The sequence below is a fragment of the Penicillium diatomitis genome, assembly GCF_028827545.1.
Source record: "Penicillium diatomitis strain IBT 30728 chromosome Unknown utg000009l_segment0_segment0, whole genome shotgun sequence".
NCBI classification, from domain to species: domain Eukaryota; kingdom Fungi; phylum Ascomycota; class Eurotiomycetes; order Eurotiales; family Aspergillaceae; genus Penicillium; species Penicillium diatomitis.
In genome coordinates, this window is record NW_026623181.1 from 1,360,387 (window position 1) to 1,381,443 (window position 21,057).

General features: G+C 51.8%; 6 protein-coding genes across 6 annotated transcripts; 4 read left to right on the top strand and 2 right to left on the bottom strand.

The window, feature by feature from the left end:
• Positions 1–283: 283 nt before the first annotated feature.
• N7539_006903 (uncharacterized protein) lies at positions 284–614 on the bottom strand (the record flags this gene model as incomplete). The annotated part of the gene is given in 2 exon segments (XM_056936504.1): positions 284–330; positions 350–614. The coding sequence occupies 2 exon segments, from the start codon at positions 612–614 to the stop codon at positions 284–286; spliced, it is 312 nt and encodes a 103-aa protein (XP_056788439.1).
• Positions 615–2,601: 1,987 nt separating this feature from the next.
• On the top strand, positions 2,602–5,428 carry N7539_006904 (glycosyltransferase family 2 protein; the record flags this gene model as incomplete). The annotated part of the gene is made up of 4 exons (XM_056936505.1): positions 2,602–2,639; positions 2,750–3,619; positions 4,392–4,683; positions 5,315–5,428. The coding sequence occupies 4 exons, from the start codon at positions 2,602–2,604 to the stop codon at positions 5,426–5,428; spliced, it is 1,314 nt and encodes a 437-aa protein (XP_056788440.1).
• Positions 5,429–7,951: 2,523 nt separating this feature from the next.
• Positions 7,952–9,257, top strand: N7539_006905 (ATP synthase complex assembly protein ATP12; the record flags this gene model as incomplete). Its single annotated transcript, XM_056936506.1, has 2 exons — positions 7,952–8,252; positions 8,467–9,257. The coding sequence occupies 2 exons, from the start codon at positions 7,952–7,954 to the stop codon at positions 9,255–9,257; spliced, it is 1,092 nt and encodes a 363-aa protein (XP_056788441.1).
• A 2,121-nt stretch (positions 9,258–11,378) lies between these two features.
• Positions 11,379–15,407, top strand: N7539_006906 (OSBP family protein; the record flags this gene model as incomplete). Its single annotated transcript, XM_056936507.1, is given in 5 exon segments — positions 11,379–12,663; positions 12,749–13,763; positions 13,779–14,118; positions 14,210–14,563; positions 14,637–15,407. 5 exon segments carry the CDS (start codon positions 11,379–11,381, stop codon positions 15,405–15,407), a joined length of 3,765 nt encoding a protein of 1,254 aa, XP_056788442.1.
• Positions 15,408–16,057: 650 nt separating this feature from the next.
• N7539_006907 (putative mRNA processing protein (Mss51)) lies at positions 16,058–17,907 on the top strand (the record flags this gene model as incomplete). The annotated part of the gene is made up of 3 exons (XM_056936508.1): positions 16,058–16,949; positions 17,101–17,758; positions 17,883–17,907. The coding sequence occupies 3 exons, from the start codon at positions 16,058–16,060 to the stop codon at positions 17,905–17,907; spliced, it is 1,575 nt and encodes a 524-aa protein (XP_056788443.1).
• Positions 17,908–19,387: 1,480 nt separating this feature from the next.
• Positions 19,388–20,624, bottom strand: N7539_006908 (NADPH:quinone oxidoreductase family protein; the record flags this gene model as incomplete). The annotated part of the gene is made up of 2 exons (XM_056936509.1): positions 19,388–20,410; positions 20,592–20,624. The coding sequence occupies 2 exons, from the start codon at positions 20,622–20,624 to the stop codon at positions 19,388–19,390; spliced, it is 1,056 nt and encodes a 351-aa protein (XP_056788444.1).
• Between the last annotated feature and the right edge of the window lie 433 nt (positions 20,625–21,057).

The following is a 21,057-nucleotide window of genomic DNA, read 5'->3' on the forward strand; positions in this document are numbered from 1 at the left end:
AAATCCCAACTCACGCACCCCACGCAACCCATGGAATTGGACTCGGACAAGAAACTCTCTTGATCATATCTTTTGGCACGAGCACAAACCAACTTGGACCAAACATCCTCTGAAAACCGATCAAATGACCGTTACCGGTTCCGGTTATGGGGGGGGGGGGGGGGGGGGGGGGTGCAATCTCTCGACAGATTCAGAAACAGACGTGCAACAGTACGGTATTCCTGTAGTCATGAGTCAGTAGACTCAGTACCCTGATTCGTCTCTTGAAGCAAAATACTGCAAGTCACGGACAAAGTATGGAGAATGCACCACGACCAGGAGCAATAGGGTCTATCAAAACAAGATTTACAAGTTTGGACAAACCCATCGCGGATGCCGATCGGCTCTCCTTCAAGGGAGAGTTGGGAATCGGAGTCGCCATTGGGATGATGGCCACCCGTCAGGGTTGAGCCTGCCTCGTTGCGCAGAATGACTCGGAGCGAGCGAACAGAGAGAGGCTGTGACAGGCGCATCTCAGTGGCTCCCTCCACCACCACCACCACCACCACCACCACCACCACCTCTCCTCCTCCATCCCCCAAGCCCAGACTTTCGGCAATGAGAACTAGGCGCATGATGCAAAGGAAGGGCCCTCTCCCTCTCTACAGGCGTATCGCACGACTCGGGGAAGGTTAGAAAAGGAGCTAGAACCTAGAACCTAGAACCTTGAACCTAGATCCCGGACGAAAGTGGCACGGCACAGCTGTCATGAGCTGAAAAGGATGGAGAAAGTCGACGTTGATGGGTCGGCCGTACCTACTCGATCGTGCATATCACCCGGGAGGCTCTACACAGTACACACGCCATCAGGACTTCTATTCTTGTCGCGTTGGCTGGTCATGACAACCCGTGGAGGTGGGTAGACGCCTCCCTATGTCTTAGTTTTGGGGGGGATAGTTCGGAAGCTCAGAGGGGAAGAATGGCAACGGCATCTCTCGGCGTCTGGTGATCGATGCGGACCATCTACAGGATGGGAGTGAAGTTCTGCTGTCTTTGGCTTCGAGTCTATGTGTCCATCACCTCCATGCTAATCATGTTCCGTTCAAGTAGCTCCTTCATTCGAAGATTCATCAGAGTATAGTCACCTAAATGCCATGAAATCTCTAATTCAAGTAGAAAGACTGGCCGAAGAACCAGCTACTTTTTCCATCTTCATACTTGACGGGCGGACAAGCTAGCTACTCGTCGTTCTTAGTTCACCACCTGAACCTCACGATGCTGTGCTGCCTTCGTAATCATATATCGGCATAGCCGGAGCAGAATTTGTTCAAAAAGGAACAGAAGGACAAAAAAAGGACATGAAAAAAAAAGATTGACAAAAAAAAAACAATCCAAAATCAACCACCAATAATTACCAGAATCGAACCATCGCTCATCCTCCGTGCGTTCTCCCGTTAGTCTCCTCCACTCCATGTCACTGCGCTGCATGGGCCGCCGCTAATTCCACTCCACTCTCCAGATGCATCCATCTAGATTCAGGGTCTCTGGTTCTGTGACGCACGAGGCAAAATTACACCTGCAGCAATCTCAAAACGATCATGGAGCCTTTCCTCGAGGCATCTGAATTGCGACCGGGGATTTGCTCGCTCTTTAGCTCTCTAGTCTTTTTTTTTAAAAAATTTTTTAATCTGGTTTTCTGTTTCTTATTTTTCCCCTTTTTGCTCCATATTGATCTCGGTGCCCGTGGAGATGAGGATTCCGGTAGTTTCTTCCAATACAGTACTGGCACTATGTAAGTAACTGCTAAATTAGTAAACTACCGTACTACTTCTTATTCTTACGACTTGTCTGCTCCGGGCTTCCTTCCTGGACCCAATGAGAGTGGGTACTTCTCGGTCTTTTAAACGTTGCGCAACTCTCTCTTTTGAGCTATATTGCATTTTCATTATTCAATATTTGCTTTTTCTCGGTATCAGGGAGGGTAAATCTTAAAAAAGGTGAAATTCCATATTTATCTTTTCTTTTTTGGGTTCTACGCATCCATCAAATAGTCTATGAAGTCTTTTTTTTTTCCATGTTATTATTATTTCAGAATTATGGTGATGGACATTGTTCAATGGCATGTGCCTACAAATTGAACGTCTTGGACGCCCGTCAATCAAGTCTGGCTTCTTCTATCTTCTCTCTTCCTCTTCCTCTTTCTCCTCCTCTGGATCTATTCCTCTAGATATTTTATAGATCTCACTTCCTCTTATCCGGTCTGTGATTGAGGAATCGGTGTCCACCATCGACATTCGTTTGGGCCTTCTCATTCTTTTGCGTCTTATCCTCAATCCCGAGCTTCCGACTTGTCGCCATTCTCCCATACGCTCTCCTCAATTTCCTTGACCTAGAACAGCGAATTCGAATTGGCCGGGAGCAGTCGTGTCTGTGTAGACAATTTTCAAGTAAGTCAAAATCTGACGGTCAGAAAAGTGCTATGGATAGCACAGCTAATGTGTCATAGCGACAGATACCTTATCGACAGCTGTAGCCATCTCTCCGGTGACAACGAGTCCATCAAACAAGATTGTCGATAAGCTCGAAGTCTGCTGCGGATCGATTGTCACACTCCAGGTCACGATGACATTTCCATTTCTGCGAGCGTTTGTCGCGCTATTGTCAGTGCCATCGTCAACCCACTTCTCCCACCCCCACGACAACTTCCCTGTCCACCTCCAGGAATTGAGAGGTGCACGTGAAAGGCTAACTTGAACGATCGCGTCTCTAGTTGCTATCGCTACTTCCGCCTCGTTGTCAATCTCTGGTCCTTTTGGAATTTCAAGCCTATTCCACCCCCCGAGAACCCCAAACTCAGTTCGCAGGATGTGACGGTCATCATCCCCACCCTCGAGGGCTGCGGAGACGAGTTGGTCGAGACCATCCGATCCATTTTGGAAAATCAGCCGTACGAGATCCTCCTCGTGACCATCGAGGCCAACCGCAAACGAGCGGAAAAGATGCTGAGCGCCATGCCCGCGTCCGACGCTCGCATCCGTTTGTTCACCGTGACCCATCCCAACAAGCGTCGCCAGATGACTCGGGCGATTCCCGAGGTTCGCACTTCCATCACTCTGCTGGCCGACGACGACGTTAGCTGGCCTTCCACTGTCTTGCCCTGGATCTTGGCTCCCTTCGAAAAGGATGAGCGGTACGGCGGCGTCGTCACTTGTCAGCGATTGCGCCGAGCTGCCTCGCCCACATTCTCCCAGCGCATCTGGGGATTCTTGGGTGCCCTCTATCTCGAACGACGCAACTTTGACTGCGGCGCCACCACCAACATGGACGGAGGGCTGCCATGTATGTCGGGCCGGACAGTGGCATACCGCACTAAAATTCTCCAGGACGATGGCTTTACCTACGCTTTTACCAATGAGGAGTGGTGGTGGGGAAAGTATCAACTCAATGCAGATGATGACAACTTTATCACTCGATGGATGGTCTCGCACGGCTGGGAGACCTTTATGCAATATCACCCAGAGGCCGAGGTTTTGACCACGCTGGAAGACAATCCCGTTTTCTTGAAGCAATGTGCTCGGTGGTCTCGCAGCAATTGGCGCAGCAATCTGACGAGTATGTTCCACGAGAAGCACATCTGGTAGTAAGTTATCTCTTTTGTTTTTTGTTTCCCACCTTCTTCTGCCTGTCCACTGGCATGTCAAGTTTTGGCGCCCCCCGCCCTCAAGCACATTGCACACATCTTTCCCATCTTTTTTTCCTCTCTCGTCAAGAAATGCGACACGCCGCACAATTCCCATTCTCTGCCACGCAATTTTCCTCAGTCACTTTGCCCTCTCAAAGTGTCAGACACAAAAGGTGACAAAAGTCATTCTTCTTGCTTCTGTCATTGAGCTTTGAGCCGAAGCACCTCATTGGGAAGAGACGCCTGTTCCAATGCAGTTCCACATTGTAATGCTCGTGCATACAGCCAGCAGGACAATATCTGCACGTTGATGCAGTCGCTTTCTCCATCCCCCGACCGGGGTAAGCGAAACAGAGCAAAAGTACCAAAAGTACCACCTCGGTGGCGTCGGCGGATTCCTCTTTCTGTGTGAGCGTCGGAAATCACCGTGCTTCTGAGATCCGGTTCAATCATGCAGCAGCCGCTCTGATCGAGTCGAATCGCGCAGTCACTCGTTCATCCTTTTCTCCACGAAAGATGGCAGGGAAACGAGGAAACGAGAGATTACACTGCCTGTCAACCCGCCTCTTGAGCCATGACTTCCTTCCTCTTCTCTCCCCCCGACCAACCCCCTCGTCTCTTTTTCCCTTTCCTTTCCCATGTCATTATTAGTCAACTTCTCTTTCCCTCTTCATGACCTTGCATGGCTCGATCACAGCTGACATGCTTCATTTTCATTGATTGTTGACAGTCGCCAACCATGGAGTGCCTATGCGGTACATATGACCACCTTGTCTCCTCCGGCATTGCTCGGAGATCTGCTCCTCGTTTGGTTGTGCCACAAGGCTACTGCAAGCTGGGGCGAAGTTTCGCACGATCGCGCCATGACTTTCCTCTATCTGTGGATGTTTACGAGCAAGTGGATCAAGTTGCTGGGCCACTATATCCGCTATCCTGTGGATGTCTTCCTCCTTCCCGTGTCCATCCTCTTCGGTTATTTCCACGGAGCCATCAAGATGTACGCCGTGATGACTTTGAATGTGGTGAGTTTTTTGTCTCCTTTTCTTCCTTTTTTTCCTTCTTTTTTCTGTTTTTTTTTTCCGGGTCGAAATTTTGCTTCAGGCCTCTCTCACTTCATTCATGTTTGTATTTTTTTTTCTTCCATTCTTGTGCTTCTCCGGTCGTGTGTGCACCCTTCCCTATCGTCTCCTCTCTTCAATGTTACTTTGGTTCGCCGAAGACAAAGCACGGAGCTTGGACTGCAACACTCAACCCGCGGGCTAGAGCTCCGCGGCCAGGCCAATGGAGGAGACCAGCCGAGCCCCTCCTTTTTACCTTCCGGCGTCTTCTCTGGTCTGCTTGGGGGGCCACTTCCCATCCGACTTGCCTCTTCTTGGACACGCCGACATTCCTCGACAGACGCTACGGTCACGGACTCCTCTCTCGTGCAGATGGCTTCTGGCGATCCACTCTGGATGTTCCGTCTCATGTACTTGACGCTCTTCTCCACTTGTCCCCTCCGAAGTTTGTTGATCCGTGCCATTGGCGGACACTGGCCATGCTTGTCTGATTTGTTGATGATGTTCAATCTTCCCATTTTATCTTCTTTGTTTTGATATGGACATCTCGTATCATGGAATCTCAACTAATCTCACCTTTTTCGCTTTTCTCCAGACGACTTGGGGCAGCCGTGACGGCGCTGACGATTACGACGCCGAGCGCATGAAGAAACGCACGGATGCCGATCGCACCAAGCAGCCCTACTACCCCAGCTATCTCCTCGAATGAGTGGTCGGTTCTTCTGCTTTGCCGACCAAAGACCGACCACCTTGGGTCCGCAGAAGTCTAGGCCAGATGGAACAAGGACATGCTCGCGGTTGCCTGGCTTGTTCTCCCGTCATCCTCTCTGTCTTGGTAGGATTCAGTCCTGCTGGGTCGGACGAGGTAGCATCGGGGGCCGGGCATGTGAAGAGATGCGGGTGTGGATGCGTGTGTGTGTGTGTGTGCGTGTGTGATTACACTCCCAGATCAATATGACTGGAAAGGGAATCATACATACTGGCATTGACGCTTCACGTTCCGGGAAGCCTTAATTGTCATCAAGGTCCAGTCAAAAAGGGCAAGATGCTTTGCGCTTGTCGCATTGCATCCTTGACGGACTCCGGCTAGTCCTACGACACTGCCCACCACTCGCTAGAACGACATTGCCTAATCGGCGATCAGCTTCTGCCTTTGACCCAATTCAAAATTTCCCGAGCATTCAGGTTGCTACCAGGTCATGCTCGCTGTCGATTGTGCAACTATTGTCTGTTGAGCGAGATCTCGCATGATGCAAGTCAACAATCTCAGTGTTCAATATCGGTGTTGTCGCTTTTGGACCCGGTTACTTTTCACGATGAAATGCCGTGACGACTATTTCCTTGATCTTGTTTTGCTGCCTATGACCAAAATGAAAATTGTACCCGTGAGATTTGTGGTACATGAATTAGAGACATGTTTGGCGGTTTATCTTCAGTTTCCAATTTCATCATGTCTTCAAGATCTTTCTTTTGGCTTCTCCTGGAACTGCGTTCATTCTCTCATCGAGTCGATGTTGCATTCTTCAGCACTTTGCCTTGTACTAGCTCCTGTTTTTGCCTTTGAGTTTCTTCATCGAGTTCGATGTCAGACACCTTTCACCCCTTTCACACGCGAACATTAGGGCGCAGAGATCCGCAGCACTGCGCGCACATTCACGCCTCGCAGTGCTTTCATGTTTCATGAGTGGATGGAATCAGCCCAATCAGTGGTGACCCTACCGCCCATGGCGAGCTCGATAACCGCAGTGCTGGCGTCCTCCTCTTCTGTGTCCGACACTCTACGATACCGATCCGACAGAGCTTGAAGCGTGGTAGCACGGCCTTGGTTTGGTCGTCGCCACTACTATCTCAGTTTCTTCATTCTCCCTTTCCCTCGATTTCTTTCATCTTGTGTTTGCATTGCGTTCCGAGCATTCATCCGGCCGTCGAATACGGTGCAAAACGCTGCAACCTGCTTCTTTCTTCCTCCCGCTCAAAAGGCTTGCTTCGACGGCACGATGGTCCATTTACGAACCTCTCGCCCTCTCCCTTGATTTTCATCTTCCTCCCCAGCTTTGGATTCCCTGTTCTACCATCTGGTTTTTTTAAAAAATTCATTCTTCTCGCTTCTCGTATAGATTACAAAAGCATTCGGCGGGGGTTTGTTGTTACATGCTGCGTGACTTGTGTTTTCTCGTCAGTCTTTCGATATGCCTACAGTCTGAGCTGCTATGCTCGAATTGATGGGGCTGCTTCTAATGATCATGGAGAGAACGATGATAATGGATCTTTGTCGATTGATCATCTTCATCTCCTCAGTAATCAATAATCTTTGGCAATTTTCCAAGATCGTTCATATCAAGAACACCACTTAACTTCTTCAAACCCTTGGTCTTGCGGGTGAATATCCCAGATACCCCATCCTCCTTGGATACTCTGATAAATTGACTAAACTAGTACACTTAGTTGATTGGCAAACAATTTCCTCCCCGAATCACTTGCATAGTAACGGGGACAACGAAAGATAGATAGCTCACATAGCGCGAATACTGCTCTCATGATATTCTACCAAGCCTTCTACTAGGCCCTGTACGGTGGAAAGCATCCCCATTGAACCATAGAAAAGCTTATATAGTGTTATAACACTACACTGTTCCCGTGATACAGTCGACACCTTAGTACACCCTTGGTAGTAGTCTTGCAATTTCAGGCGAGATCAGGCAATATCCATGACAGCCCATCGCATCAGCTGATCTGCATCATGTGACTTTCCGACCTCGGGGCCCCCGTTTTCGAACGCGCTACGATGCTAGAGAGGAAGGTATGTGTCTGATCGGTTTGACACTGGAGCACCTTTTTTTTTTTTTTTTTTTTTTACTTTGCCAGAAGCTCTACTTACAATGTACGCAAGCTACGAGGAGCGCGTCAACAGGCTTATTCATTGTCCTGATTCTGCTGGTACACGCTCGCCGGAGAAGACGTCGAGCCTTGAACGCGCTCAACGTAACGCGGCCGGACCGATTCTCCCCCAAACGGGCAGGGGCCGGAAAAGGTTCCGGGACTAAACAACCATGTCCGCTCTTCATTAATTTTCCCCGAGCCGCAGTGCAAACAATCCACCTGCTACTGCCGACCATCTCGAGGCTGTGCTATCACAGACATCGCTCGCGTCCTTTTGCGAAAAACAACGAGAAGAAGAAAGAAAGAAAGAAAGAAAAAAGATTAGTTTTCCGCTCGTTCGCCACCATCTAATATGACGACCGTGTTCACAAGAAATGCGCTATCAGCGCGCTTCCTGTCCGTTCATCGACAGAACCTCGCGGTTTCTTCTCGGCATATTCACTCTTCGCTCTTGAGGGCCGCTGTTGCGCACCCTCTTACGGCTCATGGTCCGCCGCCTAAGGCTCCTGCAGCTTCGCCTGTCTTGGCGGAGACCAACGAGACACAGACTTTGTCGACGTCGACGCTAGGTGCACAGGATGTGTCGCAAGTGAAAAAGCCGTCGCCGTTGAAGAAGCGCTTCTGGAAGGATGTTCATGTGCATGGCAAGACTGGTACGTTGTCAGATAATGATGATGATGATGATGAGACGAGACGAGACGTGGCAAAGGGATGATGGTATATTCCAGCGTCAAGATCTCGAGAAAGAGATGGGGAAAAATGGGGGAGGGGACGGAGTGGACAGCTACGCTGTGCTACACAGAAACTCTTCCGCTTCACCAGTTCACGTTTCCATTTCTGACACTGTTCCCCTCGGGCTATCAACAGGTGAATACCAAGTATTACTGGACAAGCGACCCGTCCGCACACCCAACAAGGATATTCTCTCCATCCCCGCCACAAAACCCCACCTCGCTCACGCCGTCGCTCTCGAATGGGACGTCATGACCTCCGCCCAACACGCCCTCAAATCCCACCTCATCCCACTCACTTCTCTCGCCGCCCGCGCAGCCGACATTGTCCGTGAAGACGCCGCCGGCGAACGCACCACCCGCGACCAGATCGTCACCACGGCCATGCGCTACCTCGACACAGACAGCCTGCTCTGCTGGGAGCCCGAGCGCCAGCGCAACGCGCTCGACCGGGTCGGCGAGACCGGCAGCGTCGAAAGCCTCCGCAATATCCAAATGCGCGTCGCCAAGGAGATCATGGCCTTTTTGTCGACCAAAGTCTGGCCCAGTCTCGAGATCGTGCCGATTCTGGACACGGAGAGCATCATGCCCGTTTCTCAGCCGCGGGGGACGCAGGAGAGCATCCGGGCGTGGCTGTATGAGCTGAATGCGCATGATCTGGCGGGGGTGGAGCGGGCGATCCTGGCGTCGAAGAGTCTGCTGGTGGCGGTGCGGTTGATGGTGGAATGGAGTGAGAATTTCCGCCATCTGCAACGGCAGGGGGTGAAGAAGTTTGGGTTGGAGGAGGCGACGGAGGCGGCCAATTTGGAGGTCCAGTGGCAAACCGATATGTGGGGGGAGGTTGAAGACACCCACGATGTGGACAAGGAGGATTTGCGACGACAATTGGGCAGTGTGGTGATTTTGGTGAGTGGGGAGACTCGATAGAGATGTTTTTCCGAGGGGAGGACTGGGGAAGAAGACGATCACTTGTACATTACTATAACCATCCCATCCTGTGCGATGGCAAGTCTCGAACCATGAAAATGGGGTGAATAGATGTTGATATCTATAGAGCACATTTATACGCTCTTTGATCACCTGTTTTTCCAGTCTTATGGCATGGACATATATGTATTGAGCTACCATGCAAATATACTTAGGACTCACCTCGCCTTGCCTGGTGAGACAACCGAGAGCGAGAGTGAACTAATCCTACCACTATTTGGCCCTGAGCTATTGTTATCCCCTTTAGGACAGGCAGTCCACGAGAGCCTGAAGGTGAAGTACTCGTGGTAAATTCTTACCTGCATGGAAATCATGCATCTAGTGGCCAGTACCGACGCGTCTCCTTCCTTAAACAGTCAGTCGAAGAATGAAGTCAGTAGTAGTGAGGCAGGTCACTGTTTCGTTCTTACTGGCTAGTAGCTACTAGCTCACTAGTGGCCAGTGGCTACCTAGTAATTAGTAATTACTCAGTTCTAAATAACTAACTAACTAGTCAATACCACATGACCCCCGTTTCTCGAGCGTTCTCCTCTATCGTCTGTTGGTCGAATAAGCTTCGCTCTTGACTTTGTCCATGCCGCTGTGTCAAGTTTCCAGTGGGCGCTCAGTTGGGTGGCTACTTGATGTGGTCGGTTTGATGTCTGATCCACCCCTTCGACGGCGACTCTGGATCACATGAAAATGAGCACGGGTTCAGTTCAGATTGGGTGACCCATCGGACACTGGTCGAGGTCGTGGCATGGACCTTTGTAAGGTTGGAGTTCTACTGCTTGCTTCAAGCGTGCACACTGATGAATAATATCATACGGATGTGGTGGATTGCAAGTCGCAAGGAGCGCCTGGATGTTTCGAGTGTCTATATCTCCTTTCCAACCGTTCTGCATTCTGTGCGGGTACAGAACTACAGACTGGACAGATGAGATACTTCCTCTTCACGGAGACTTAGGACGTGACCTTTGTACCTGCCTACCTTAGTACCTACAATGATATTCCCCTCTTTAAGCACTACGCAGGTCAAATGAATTTGTCATGTCTGATTCCTCGCGGTATACATCGTCAGGCACCACCTTTTCACTGGCGAGATCACCGCCTCCCACTCGAAACATTCAATGTGGCTTGCTTCCACAAAGTCACCCGTGCCTACGTCAAGTCGCGCATTACGTCGGTGCGCCCTCCCCAAAGCGCAAGGGACAGGATATAAGGGGGGCTCGGCCAGTGACATCCAGTCATGACATCGGCGCAACACCCAACAGCGGCTGGGATCGCGGAAATCAATTCTCTCTCAACTCTAGTCGGTTCGATTTTCTCTCATTCTGGACCCTCGAACAGTCAAGGCTTAAGGCTCATTTGTTATCGCCGTGCCAAGCAGAACGGTCGATCGGCAGTGGGTACGACTGGTTGTACTGCCGTTACTCTGGACTTGTCTGTGCCTGGACTCTGGAGACGGTTTGCCTTTGAAATTGCCCCCCTCCTGCTCTCTCTTTCTCCCCTCCTTGGGCTGTGCTCTTCCGGTTTTTTTTTTCTTTTTTGCTTTTGACACTTGTCCAGTCATCTCTTTGGAGAAGACCATTTCTTTGACTCTTCTCTCTCTTTCACTCCGTCCGTGGTTCTCTGCTCTGTGCTTTTGCTACCACCATTCCGAGTGATATAACTCTCGGTGCTTCCGAGTGCACCTGGCCATGTCCGACAAACCCGAAGGGTGAGTCTCCTCGATTTTTGACTCATTTTTGTTTTCCTAATCTTCCATGCGTCACTGCATTGAACCTACCGAAGGAGGGGGGGATGGGGACGGAAAGAATACATTCGATCCATGGTTCTCAATCCCGCGGTCGGCCGTGACAACATGCTGGCTGCCCCAGCTGGCACAGAAAGCTTGGTCATGATATCCGACTGCTCGATCTCAGATCGAACTCACATCGTCAGACAATCAGACGAGATCCCACACCGAGCTTCGAGGAGCGGGATTGAGATCTGGACTGAAAGTCGTCTCTCTGACACCCGCGCCTGTCGCCCCCTCCGGCGGCGATCACATGTGAAAACGAGCAAAGGGAACTAACTGATATGCCTTCGTTTCGCAGACACAAGCGCTCTCGTAGCGTCCTGACCCTACTACATCGCGACAAGGCGAAAGGCGAGGACAAGGACAAGGACACGGACGATTTCACCGACATCGGATCTGTCGGCGATGCCTCGATGAGCGGCTCCCAAACCGCCCACCGGCGTAAGGCGAGTCACAGCCACCTCAGCCGAAAGAAGACCGTATCGCCGCCGCGACACAATCTCGAGCCATCACAGTCCCGCGCAAGTTACCAGCAGAACCCCGACAGCGACTCTGGCGACCATCCCCTGACGAACCCTTCGGCGAACACGATGGAAAGGACGGGGTCGGGCTCCGGGACGGAGAGTGGCAGCTTGTCCCTCGATCAATCCGTGCGGACATTCCGTCTCTTCGAGATTCTGAGAAGCGGGGATACAAACGCCATCTCCAAGGCCATCAAGGAAGCGAGCGATCCGCACGTCGCACATAACTTGTACGGGACCACCATTCTGCATCTTGCCCTGCAGTGCGCCGAACCACAGGTGGTCGAGTTCGTCCTGTCCTCAAGCGACAATCTGGACATTAATGCACGGGATCGCGAGGGAAACACGCCCCTGCACCTCGCTGCACAGCTCGGCCGTGTCACACTGGTCAAGGACCTGCTAAATCAACCCTCTGTCAATGATGCGATCGTCAACTACCGCGGCCAGACGGCGCTCGATGTCGCTCGTACGCCCGAGATCTTCCAGCAGCTGCAGCTGACGCGATCGCTCTTCATCGACAGTAAGACCCAGGAAATTCAGACCTTGATCGCCAAGGGCGATTACGAAAACCTCGAGAAACTCCTGGAAGAGCCCCGCGTGGAAGGCATCATTGACGTCAACAGCCTCGATCTGGTGACGGATCGGACGACGGCCCAGACCGGGGGCACGCTGCTTCATGAGGGCGCTCGGAACAAGAACGTCCAGCTGATCGAGCTGCTTCTGACACATGGCGCCGATCCCTTCCGTCGTGACAAAAAGGGGAAGTTGCCGCAGGATGTGACCAAGGACGACAAGACTCGCGCAATGTTGAAGAAGTCGCCTGCCGCGGCGATCGCACAGAGAGGTATCCAGGAAAAAGCGATCTTGGGGAATGTTAATGCCCAGGGGGTGTCTGGCCGGGTATCTGCGGGAGAGGCGCCGTTGGCCGGAAAAGATGCTCGCGAAATGAAGGGCTATTTGAAGAAGTGGACCAACTACACCAGCGGATATAAGCTGCGATGGTTTGTCTTGGAAGATGGTGTGTTGAGCTACTATAAGCATCAAGGTATGGTCTCTCCCCATCAGAAGTTTCGCCGCGTATCCTTCCATGTAGCCTAGTTTGGGGCTAACCTTTTGTGCTTGATCAACAGACGACATCGGCTCGGCCTGCCGTGGTGCCATCAACATGCGTATCGCTCGCTTGACCATGGACGCTCAAGACAAGACACGCTTTGAGATTCACGGCAAATCTTCTGTCAAGTATCATCTCAAAGCCAATCACGTTGTCGAGGCGAAGCGCTGGTTCTGGTCCTTGAACAATGCCATTCAGTGGGCAAAGGATGAAGCCAAAGAAGAGGAGAAGCAGCGTTCACAGAATGCGGAAGCTCTTCGCCAGGCCAAGATTGATCAGGCAGAGGGCCGGGCGACTGAGACCCCCTCGGAGTCCGGCTTGAGTCACAAGCCTAGTACGAAGGGATTGGCGCCTGGTTCTTTGGTCGTTCCCGGCCCGAGCATAACCAGACTCAACACCCAAGCCTCTCGCACCACCCTGGAGACTACTCCGCTCGATGAAGAAGGTTCGGCGTATGGCTCGGTGGACCGGGGTGGTTCACCTCTCGACATGAACCGTATATCAAGTCATAACCCCAGTGCACCGGATTTGGATGGTGACGAGGACGAATATGGAGACTACGCGTCCACCCACGACGAAGCACCCAACGAGGACAAGGACGCGCTGAATATCACCGCGCAGTCTGCGAAACTGCAACTGGATCTACTGGCCAACGTGGCGGCCTCCTTGCAGGCCGAAAAGGCGAGAAACCCAGAGATGTCGATTTCAGATCCTGCGGTTGAGCAGGCTCTCGGTGCGTACGAGGGTGCAGTCAGCAGTCTAAGGGGTCTCGTCCAAAGTCTTCTCAAGATCTCTCGGGATCGGGATTCTTACTGGCAGTACCGCTTGAACCGCGAGGAACATCTTCGCCACATGTGGGAAGAAAGTATGGCTCGCGTGGCGCAAGAACACGAAGAGCTGCAATCCCGAATGGGGGAATCTGAGGAGAAGCGCAAGCGAACGAAGAAGGCTTTGAAGGAAGCTCTCGAGAACGCAACTGGCGGTAGCCGCTCTGCCATCCTTCCGCCCTATTCCCACGGAGGCGACGACTCTGTGTCTGTGGATGCTAGCCAAGTTGAAGCCCGTGAGGTCGATGGGGGTGCCGGGCCGTCTACCCAGGTCTCTGCAAAGCCCAGCCTACATAAAAAACCGTCTGGTGTTTCTCAGATCAGCAGCCTTTATGACTCCGAGTCAGATGGAGACGAGTTCTTCGACGCCATCGACGCGGGTGAAATTGAGGTGCAGGATTTCACGGAGAAGAAGGCCGTGGAGGAACAGCCAGTAGATGAGAGTACGCAGGCTCGTGAAAACAAACTGAGGGTCGTGAGGACATCTTTCAAGGGATATGAAGACCCTGTTCGTCAGCGGCTGAAGATGGACAATGATGACCGGCCGAAGATTTCGCTCTGGGTATGTGACGTTAACACGATCCTATCCCGAGACCGGATGGTTTTATCATTCTTATGCAGTTACTGACACGCTGCTCTCCCTTCTGTAATAGGGCATTCTGAAATCCATGATTGGCAAGGACATGACCAAAATGACCCTTCCTGTATCTTTCAACGAGCCCACTTCCTTGTTGCAGCGTGTCGCGGAGGACCTGGAGTATACCGACCTCCTTGACATTGCAGCAGATCGATCTGACTCTATGGAACGTTTGGTCTATGTCGCGTCCTATGCTGCTAGTGAATACGCTTCCACAATTGGCCGTGTGGCGAAGCCCTTTAATCCTCTTCTTGGTGAGACTTTCGAGTATGTCCGCCCTGACAAGGGGTATCGCTTCTTTGTGGAACAGGTCAGCCATCATCCTCCTATCGGTGCTGCCTGGGCAGAATCGCCAAAGTGGGATTACTGGGTAAGTTCTAGTGAACATTCCTTCCACCCTGGACAATAAACTGCGGTATTAATACATCTTTATGCACTTACAGGGCGAGTCCTCTCTCAAGTCCAAGTTCTATGGCAAATCCTTTGATATTAATCTTTTGGGTACATGGTTCCTCAAGTTGCGGCCCATCACTGGCGGCGAAGAGTTGTATACCTGGAAAAAGGTTACTTCTTCTGTAATTGGCATCATCACAGGGAATCCTACCGTTGACAACTATGGTCTCATGGAGATCAAGAACTGGACCACCGGTGAGGTCTGTTACCTCGACTTCAAGCCCCGTGGCTGGAAGGCCTCCTCGGCCTACCAAGTTTCTGGCAAGGTGGTGGACCGCAACGGATCCCCGCAATGGATGATCGGCGGACGCTGGAACGACAAGATCTACGCCCGTCATACCCCCGGATTCGAAGCGCCCGTCTCTGGCCAGGATCCCGAATCGGCCAAGACCTTCCTAGTCTGGCAGGCTCACGAACGGCCCACGGGGATTCCTTTCAATCTGACCCCCTTCGTGATCACCCTGAATGCCCTGCCCAAGATTTTGAAAGAATACCTACCTCCTACCGACACCCGTCTCCGACCCGACCAGCGCGCCATGGAAGATGGCGAGTATGATCTGGCCGCCACGGAGAAGCACCGCGTTGAAGAGAAACAGCGAGCCAAGAGACGGGAACGAGAGGCAAAGGGAGAGGTGTACGAACCTCAGTGGTTCGTTCGTGACCGATGCCCGATCACCGGCGAAGAGTTCTGGTCCCACAATGGGAAGTACTGGACTAGCAGAGAGGCCCACGATTGGAGCCGGTCGGAAGACATCTTCTAAGGAGGAGAGACACTTCTTCTCGATTTTCAGTTCTGTATATTTCTCAAGGCCAGCGAGTTTCTTTTGGGCCGTGAGAGGATGAAAACCCTTTGCTTGTGTTCATTCTCATCTATGATGGTTTTCCACACCATTTGTAACCTTTTGAGCTTTCGGGATGTTGGAGGTGGGAGGCTATTGCTTTTTGGCTTGAGGTACTTGCTCTTTTGTATATAATTCATTTTTGGCTTCCAGTTCGTTGACGACATGTGTATCTCTTTGCTATCGTGACGATAATGGATCTCAGGGGATAGCGGCAGGGTGAGGACCAAGCCCATCTAACCAACCACATGTAGAACGATCGATATACGAATTCTTGCTGGTCTATTGATTCTTCAAAATGTCGAGGTTTTCATCAAAGGGTTCCAAGAACAAGTCTGCCAACAACTATGACAAAAAGAAATTGAATGTCTGCTGTGACCGCAAGGAAGCAGCATTTCTACTCTACTACTGCGCCTTTTACTCTCTTCTGTGCTTTGTCTCGTCAGTCGCGCAGCTTTACCACGGCCGCGTCACGTGCCGGGCTGTTCCGCTAGGAAAATCGGCCGCATCGAGCCACCGACTGACAAGATCACCAACAACTTAAAAAAAACACAAAACAGGAGAACCAAGCCATGGCAGGAGGTTACACCTGTTCTCAATGCATCCAGGTGCTCCGGCAAGGTGTCCGCACCGCCGGACATCCCGCTCGTCTGCAGAGCTTGTCGCATTCCCGCCGGCGATGCGCCATTCCCCCATCATGGACTCGCAGCTTCGGCTCTGAGCGCAGCAACAACCGCATTCTGGGAGTGCAAGCGCCCGCAGATTCGAGCAATGGCGTGTCTCACAAGTCCTCTCAGACGATCATCAGGCCATCGGCTACTACTCCGGCTACATCCAAGTCCTACTCCCAGCAGGCAGCCTCTACCTCGGTCGACTCCCGAGCGCTCTTGAAACCCAATAACCTCTTCCACTCCTTCACCAACTCACCCTCACCCGCCATTCGCCAACGCGCCGCCTTCATCAAACAAAACGCCTTCTGTCCGCACCCTAGTCACCAGCAGACGCGCGCGCCCTCGTCCCCGCATGATCCGGAAGCTCGCAAGACCTCCCCCACAGACGCGTCAAGCCAACCCCCTGCGCACTCGCACTTCGAATGTCCCGACTGTGGTGTGCCCATCTACTGCTCCGAGGGACATTGGATGGACGATTTCGAGGCCCACCTGGAAGTCTGCGAGACGATCCGTCAGATCAATGAGGATGATCATGATTTGCATTCGGGCCGTTTCTTCCCGGAGTTCTCGTATCCCGGGGTGCAGGATGATAACTATGTGATCAACATGACTAACTGGGATACCTACATGTATACTCGGGAGTTTGAGGCGGTTAATTCGGATCGGTCGATGCGTCAGGTCACTCGTATGCTCACGTATCCGCAGACGATTGCCAGTGTCTTGCATGAGTTGAGCCCTTATAGTGTTCGGGGAAGAAATCGGTTGACGGCGGAGGGATTGAAGAGTATGAGCGGTATGTTGATAACTTTTCCCCTTTCCCCTGGACGGAAAATAGAGACAGAAAAAGGAATTTGTCTGTACCGTTGATGATGTTTCTTTATACGTGTACTGTTCTCGAAAGCATGCTGATCAGTTTTTTTTTTTTTTTGGGTGAATGTCGCTAGCCCTGCGTTATTCCCTCCATCCTCCCAAGACTGGTGAAGATATCGACATCAAGGGTCTGCGCCTGAAGGCTCCTCCTGTCCGAATCTTCATCCTCGGTGCCCGTGCCGAATCTTCCCTTCCCCGCGACGTCTGGCTGCAGCTTTCATACATGTTCCCCCGTTCCCTGCTGCATCTCATTTTCATCGGCCCCGAGGCCATGGCCAACCGCGACGCCGAGTTCCCTCTGCCCGAGCGAACGCCCTCCAACCCATTTGGCGGCATCGTCGAGGACCGTCTTGGTGGTCAAATGAAGATCTCGACCTACGTGGACTACTTCCACACCATGTATGAAGCGCAGTACTTCCAGCCCTTCGATCCGTACTTGGACTGCTTCATGCTGTTCCACCCCGGTCTCGGCCACCCTGCCTCTTCGCACGAATGGGCCCGCACTCTGCCCCAGCTGTTGGAGACCAAGGTGCCGATTCTGTGCACGGGATACACTCAGTGGGACATGGAACGTGACATCAACTGGGTGCATGAGAAGTGTGCTGGAGAATTTGATATCCTCTTGGAACCGGGTGAGAATATCTTCCGCAGTTTGCGGTGGGATTTGAATGATATGGATCCTCATGATGTGACATGTGGAAACTGGGGAGTTTGGGGATTCCGTGGAAAGAGGTATGATATAACCCGTTGAGCTCTGTGCTCGTGCAATACGGCTCTATGGTTTCTTTGGGCAGTCTTGGCATGTCGGCATCTGAACAGGAACATGCTAACTCGTCGCTGTCTCTCTCTTCTCCAGATACGAAGCTACACTCAAGGACTGAAATCCCCGCTTCTGAAAGGAAATCATCCACATCCCGCTTTCAGCGCCGTGGGACAATGCAAGAGACTTTCGAGTAATTGCGGCGGTGACTGTAAAGAATATCACTTTCTATTATCCTATCTGTATTATATTATGAGTTCATATCTTGGTCGCGTCATGCTGTGTTTGAGTAGGTCAGACGTCGAAAAAGAGGGAAATATAGTAGTGAATAGAACCTCAGAAGAGTGCTCTCCTCTTAACACCCATGTCACCGTCATTCGTGCTCCAGTAAACTCGCTAGGTCATGCCTACTTGTACCTTTTGAAGTGTGGACTACTTCCATTGCCTCGATGGTCTTGAACCGCCCTCCAACCGAGGCCGTCGACGATGCTGCTGACTCAGCACCAAGCGATGCCAGGCGCGGCGTGACTCCCGTGCGGTGACGAGTGATCTTCCCGCCGTAGAATTTTCCTTCTCTTCCTCCTTTCATTCCTTTCTTCGTCTCGAGCCCACTCGTACGCGAATCGCGATCCAAATCTGCAAGAATTGGAGAACATGGTGTTTTGAAACTGATGTCGTTTCGAGCCCATTCTTCCCCTCGAGTGCATTCGAGCTCGATGAGAATGCTTCTGGATGCGGGATTTTGCTCCTGATTGTTTCGTTTTTCTCACTCTTTCCCCTGTCCCACCTCACAGCATATTGCAGTCCTTTTCTTCTAGAAAGAAGGAAGGAGTCAAGACTGGAAAATGTCTATTATCAACTTATTTGCACGCAATTCCCCGACTCAGCTGTCCCGCGATCTAGTCCTCACTACTTCGAATCCACGGACCCTTCTCCGAAGGACAGTCACCACAGCGCCGCGTTTTGTGGCCGTGACCGACTGGAGCTGAAACTTGGGAGTATCGGAGGTGGATGAAGCCAGATGCACTTCTTACGGGGTGTGTCCTGTTTTTCTGACATTCTTCGTGCTATTTCCCTTGGTGAAGAGAATGGAGAGAGGAAGTGGTGTTTCTTTGACATCGCTTTCCTTTTTTTTCTTCCTTGATCTTTTGCTCTGGGAAATGGATTGCTAGATCCACTAAGGGCCTTCATAGTTCATGTTGTTCTTTTCGTCTTTCTCCCTGGGTTTCTTCCTTGGGGGAAGGCATCTTACAAGAGCATGACTCCTTGCGCACCTACATTATTATATAGGAATAGAAAGATGTTTCCAGAGATTGATGATATGATTTCCGCGTCTCTCCCTGATATGTCTGATTTTCTTCGATAGTGAAGAAAATCCACATGACTCTTGCTAATGTGTTTGTATTTTGTTTTTTCACAAGTTCACATGCTTCGATTCACTTGATCGATTTCGACTCCAACTTTCCATTTCATATATCAAGGGGATCTTACTTCTTAGTACATAGTGGACTTGCATGTGTGCATTATGTACGTGTGTATACTGTATTCCTATCCAAACTTGACCATGACACCATCACCGAGGTCTGATCTGGTATCACTATCTACAACTTGCTCTGCTTGGCTTGCTCATCCCCCGTCGTCACATTCACCACCACCTTCCCCCACGTCTCTCGTCCTCCCAACGCCTGCAACGCCTTGGACACGCTCTCCAACCCGACAAAGCTCTCATCCTTGAACGCCGTGCCCCTAAACTTGCCCTGCGCCACCAGATCAAAGATCCCCTTCCACACCTCACCCACCGTCTCCGTCTCAAACTTCGCATACTGACCCCAGTGCAATCCCACCAGACTCACATTCTTCAACAGCACCCGATTCAACGCCACTTTCTCAATCTTGCCCGCCGCAAACCCAATCACCAACAATCGCGCATTCCACGCCACACACTTCAAACTGGCCTCGATCATGCCCACAGGATCATACACGATGTCCACACCGGCCTTGCCATTCCCCTGCCGATGCTGCGCACACAACTCCTTCACTTGCTCCGGCCACTTCTTCGCATCCGTATAATCAATCACATAGTCCGCCCCGAACTCCCTGGCAATCTCGCGCTTTCGCGCCGTCCCCGCCGTCGCAATCACCGTCGCCCCCTTCGCCTTGGCAATCTGCACCGCCGCCAGTCCGACGCCGCCCGCCGCCGCGTGCACCAGCACCCAGTCGCCGGCTTTCACGCCCGCCCTGTGCACCAGGCCCCCGTAGGAAGTGGGCGCGGTAACGAACAGGCCCGCCGCGTCTTCGAAGCTCCAGCCCTGCGGGACAGGGAGGAGGGCGTTTTCCGGAGCAAGAATGTGAGTTGCGTAAGCGCCTTGGGTAGCGCCGAAGACGCGATCGCCGACGCGGAAACGAGGTTTCGCGGAGGAGGAGCGGGGTTGCGTCGGGAGGGCGAGAATGGTTCCGGCGAATTCGGCACCGCCGATCCAGGGGAGAGGGGGTTGGTGTTGGTATTTGCCTTGGATCTGGAGGATGTCGAAGAAGTTTGTGCCGGCGGAGTGGATTTGAATCAGGTATTTGTCTGGGGATGGGCCGGGGGTGGGGACTTCTGTGACGGTGAGGTCACTGGGGCCCTGGTGTGAGCGAAACGGGGGTTAGTATTTTGACTTGTTCTGGGTGGAAGCGATTTGTCTCTGGGGAGGGGTTGTTTGTTTGTGCACACGGGCAATTGATAGCGTATAGCTCGAGCATGCGGAGGAGGAGGAGTAATGCAATGTTGGAATTGAGGAACATGGGGACTGGTTCAGGACGCACCTTGACGTATTCTTTGACTTGGACGGCACGCATGGTGTCGGGGGAAAAGTGTACAACGGTGGTGATAAAGAGGTGTAGGATATTGGTATCAACAAGATTCTATAACAACTCCCCAGGCTGAAGTCAGCGCTTTCAGCTAATTGTCAAGATTGCGATTGCGACAACTGCGGAGAATCGGAGATGGGATGGGTAAAAGTTGGAGGACGCGGAGAGAGAATAGGATCGAAAGGAGTGTTCGGTCCCCGTTCAACGGGTTTGCTTTTCCCCGCGTGGAGAAAAAGATGCCGAGGCATCTTTTCGGATAATCATCGGCTCGGGGTAGATGACCAGGGCCTTGTTATGTTCGAATGAATATGGAAGCAAGCAATGGAGTGACAATCAGTCTATCTAAAGTCTCGATGTAAAAGAGAGAACTGCTATGGACGGACGATAGAAGGACCTTGACAAGAACTCAATGTAAAGAGCA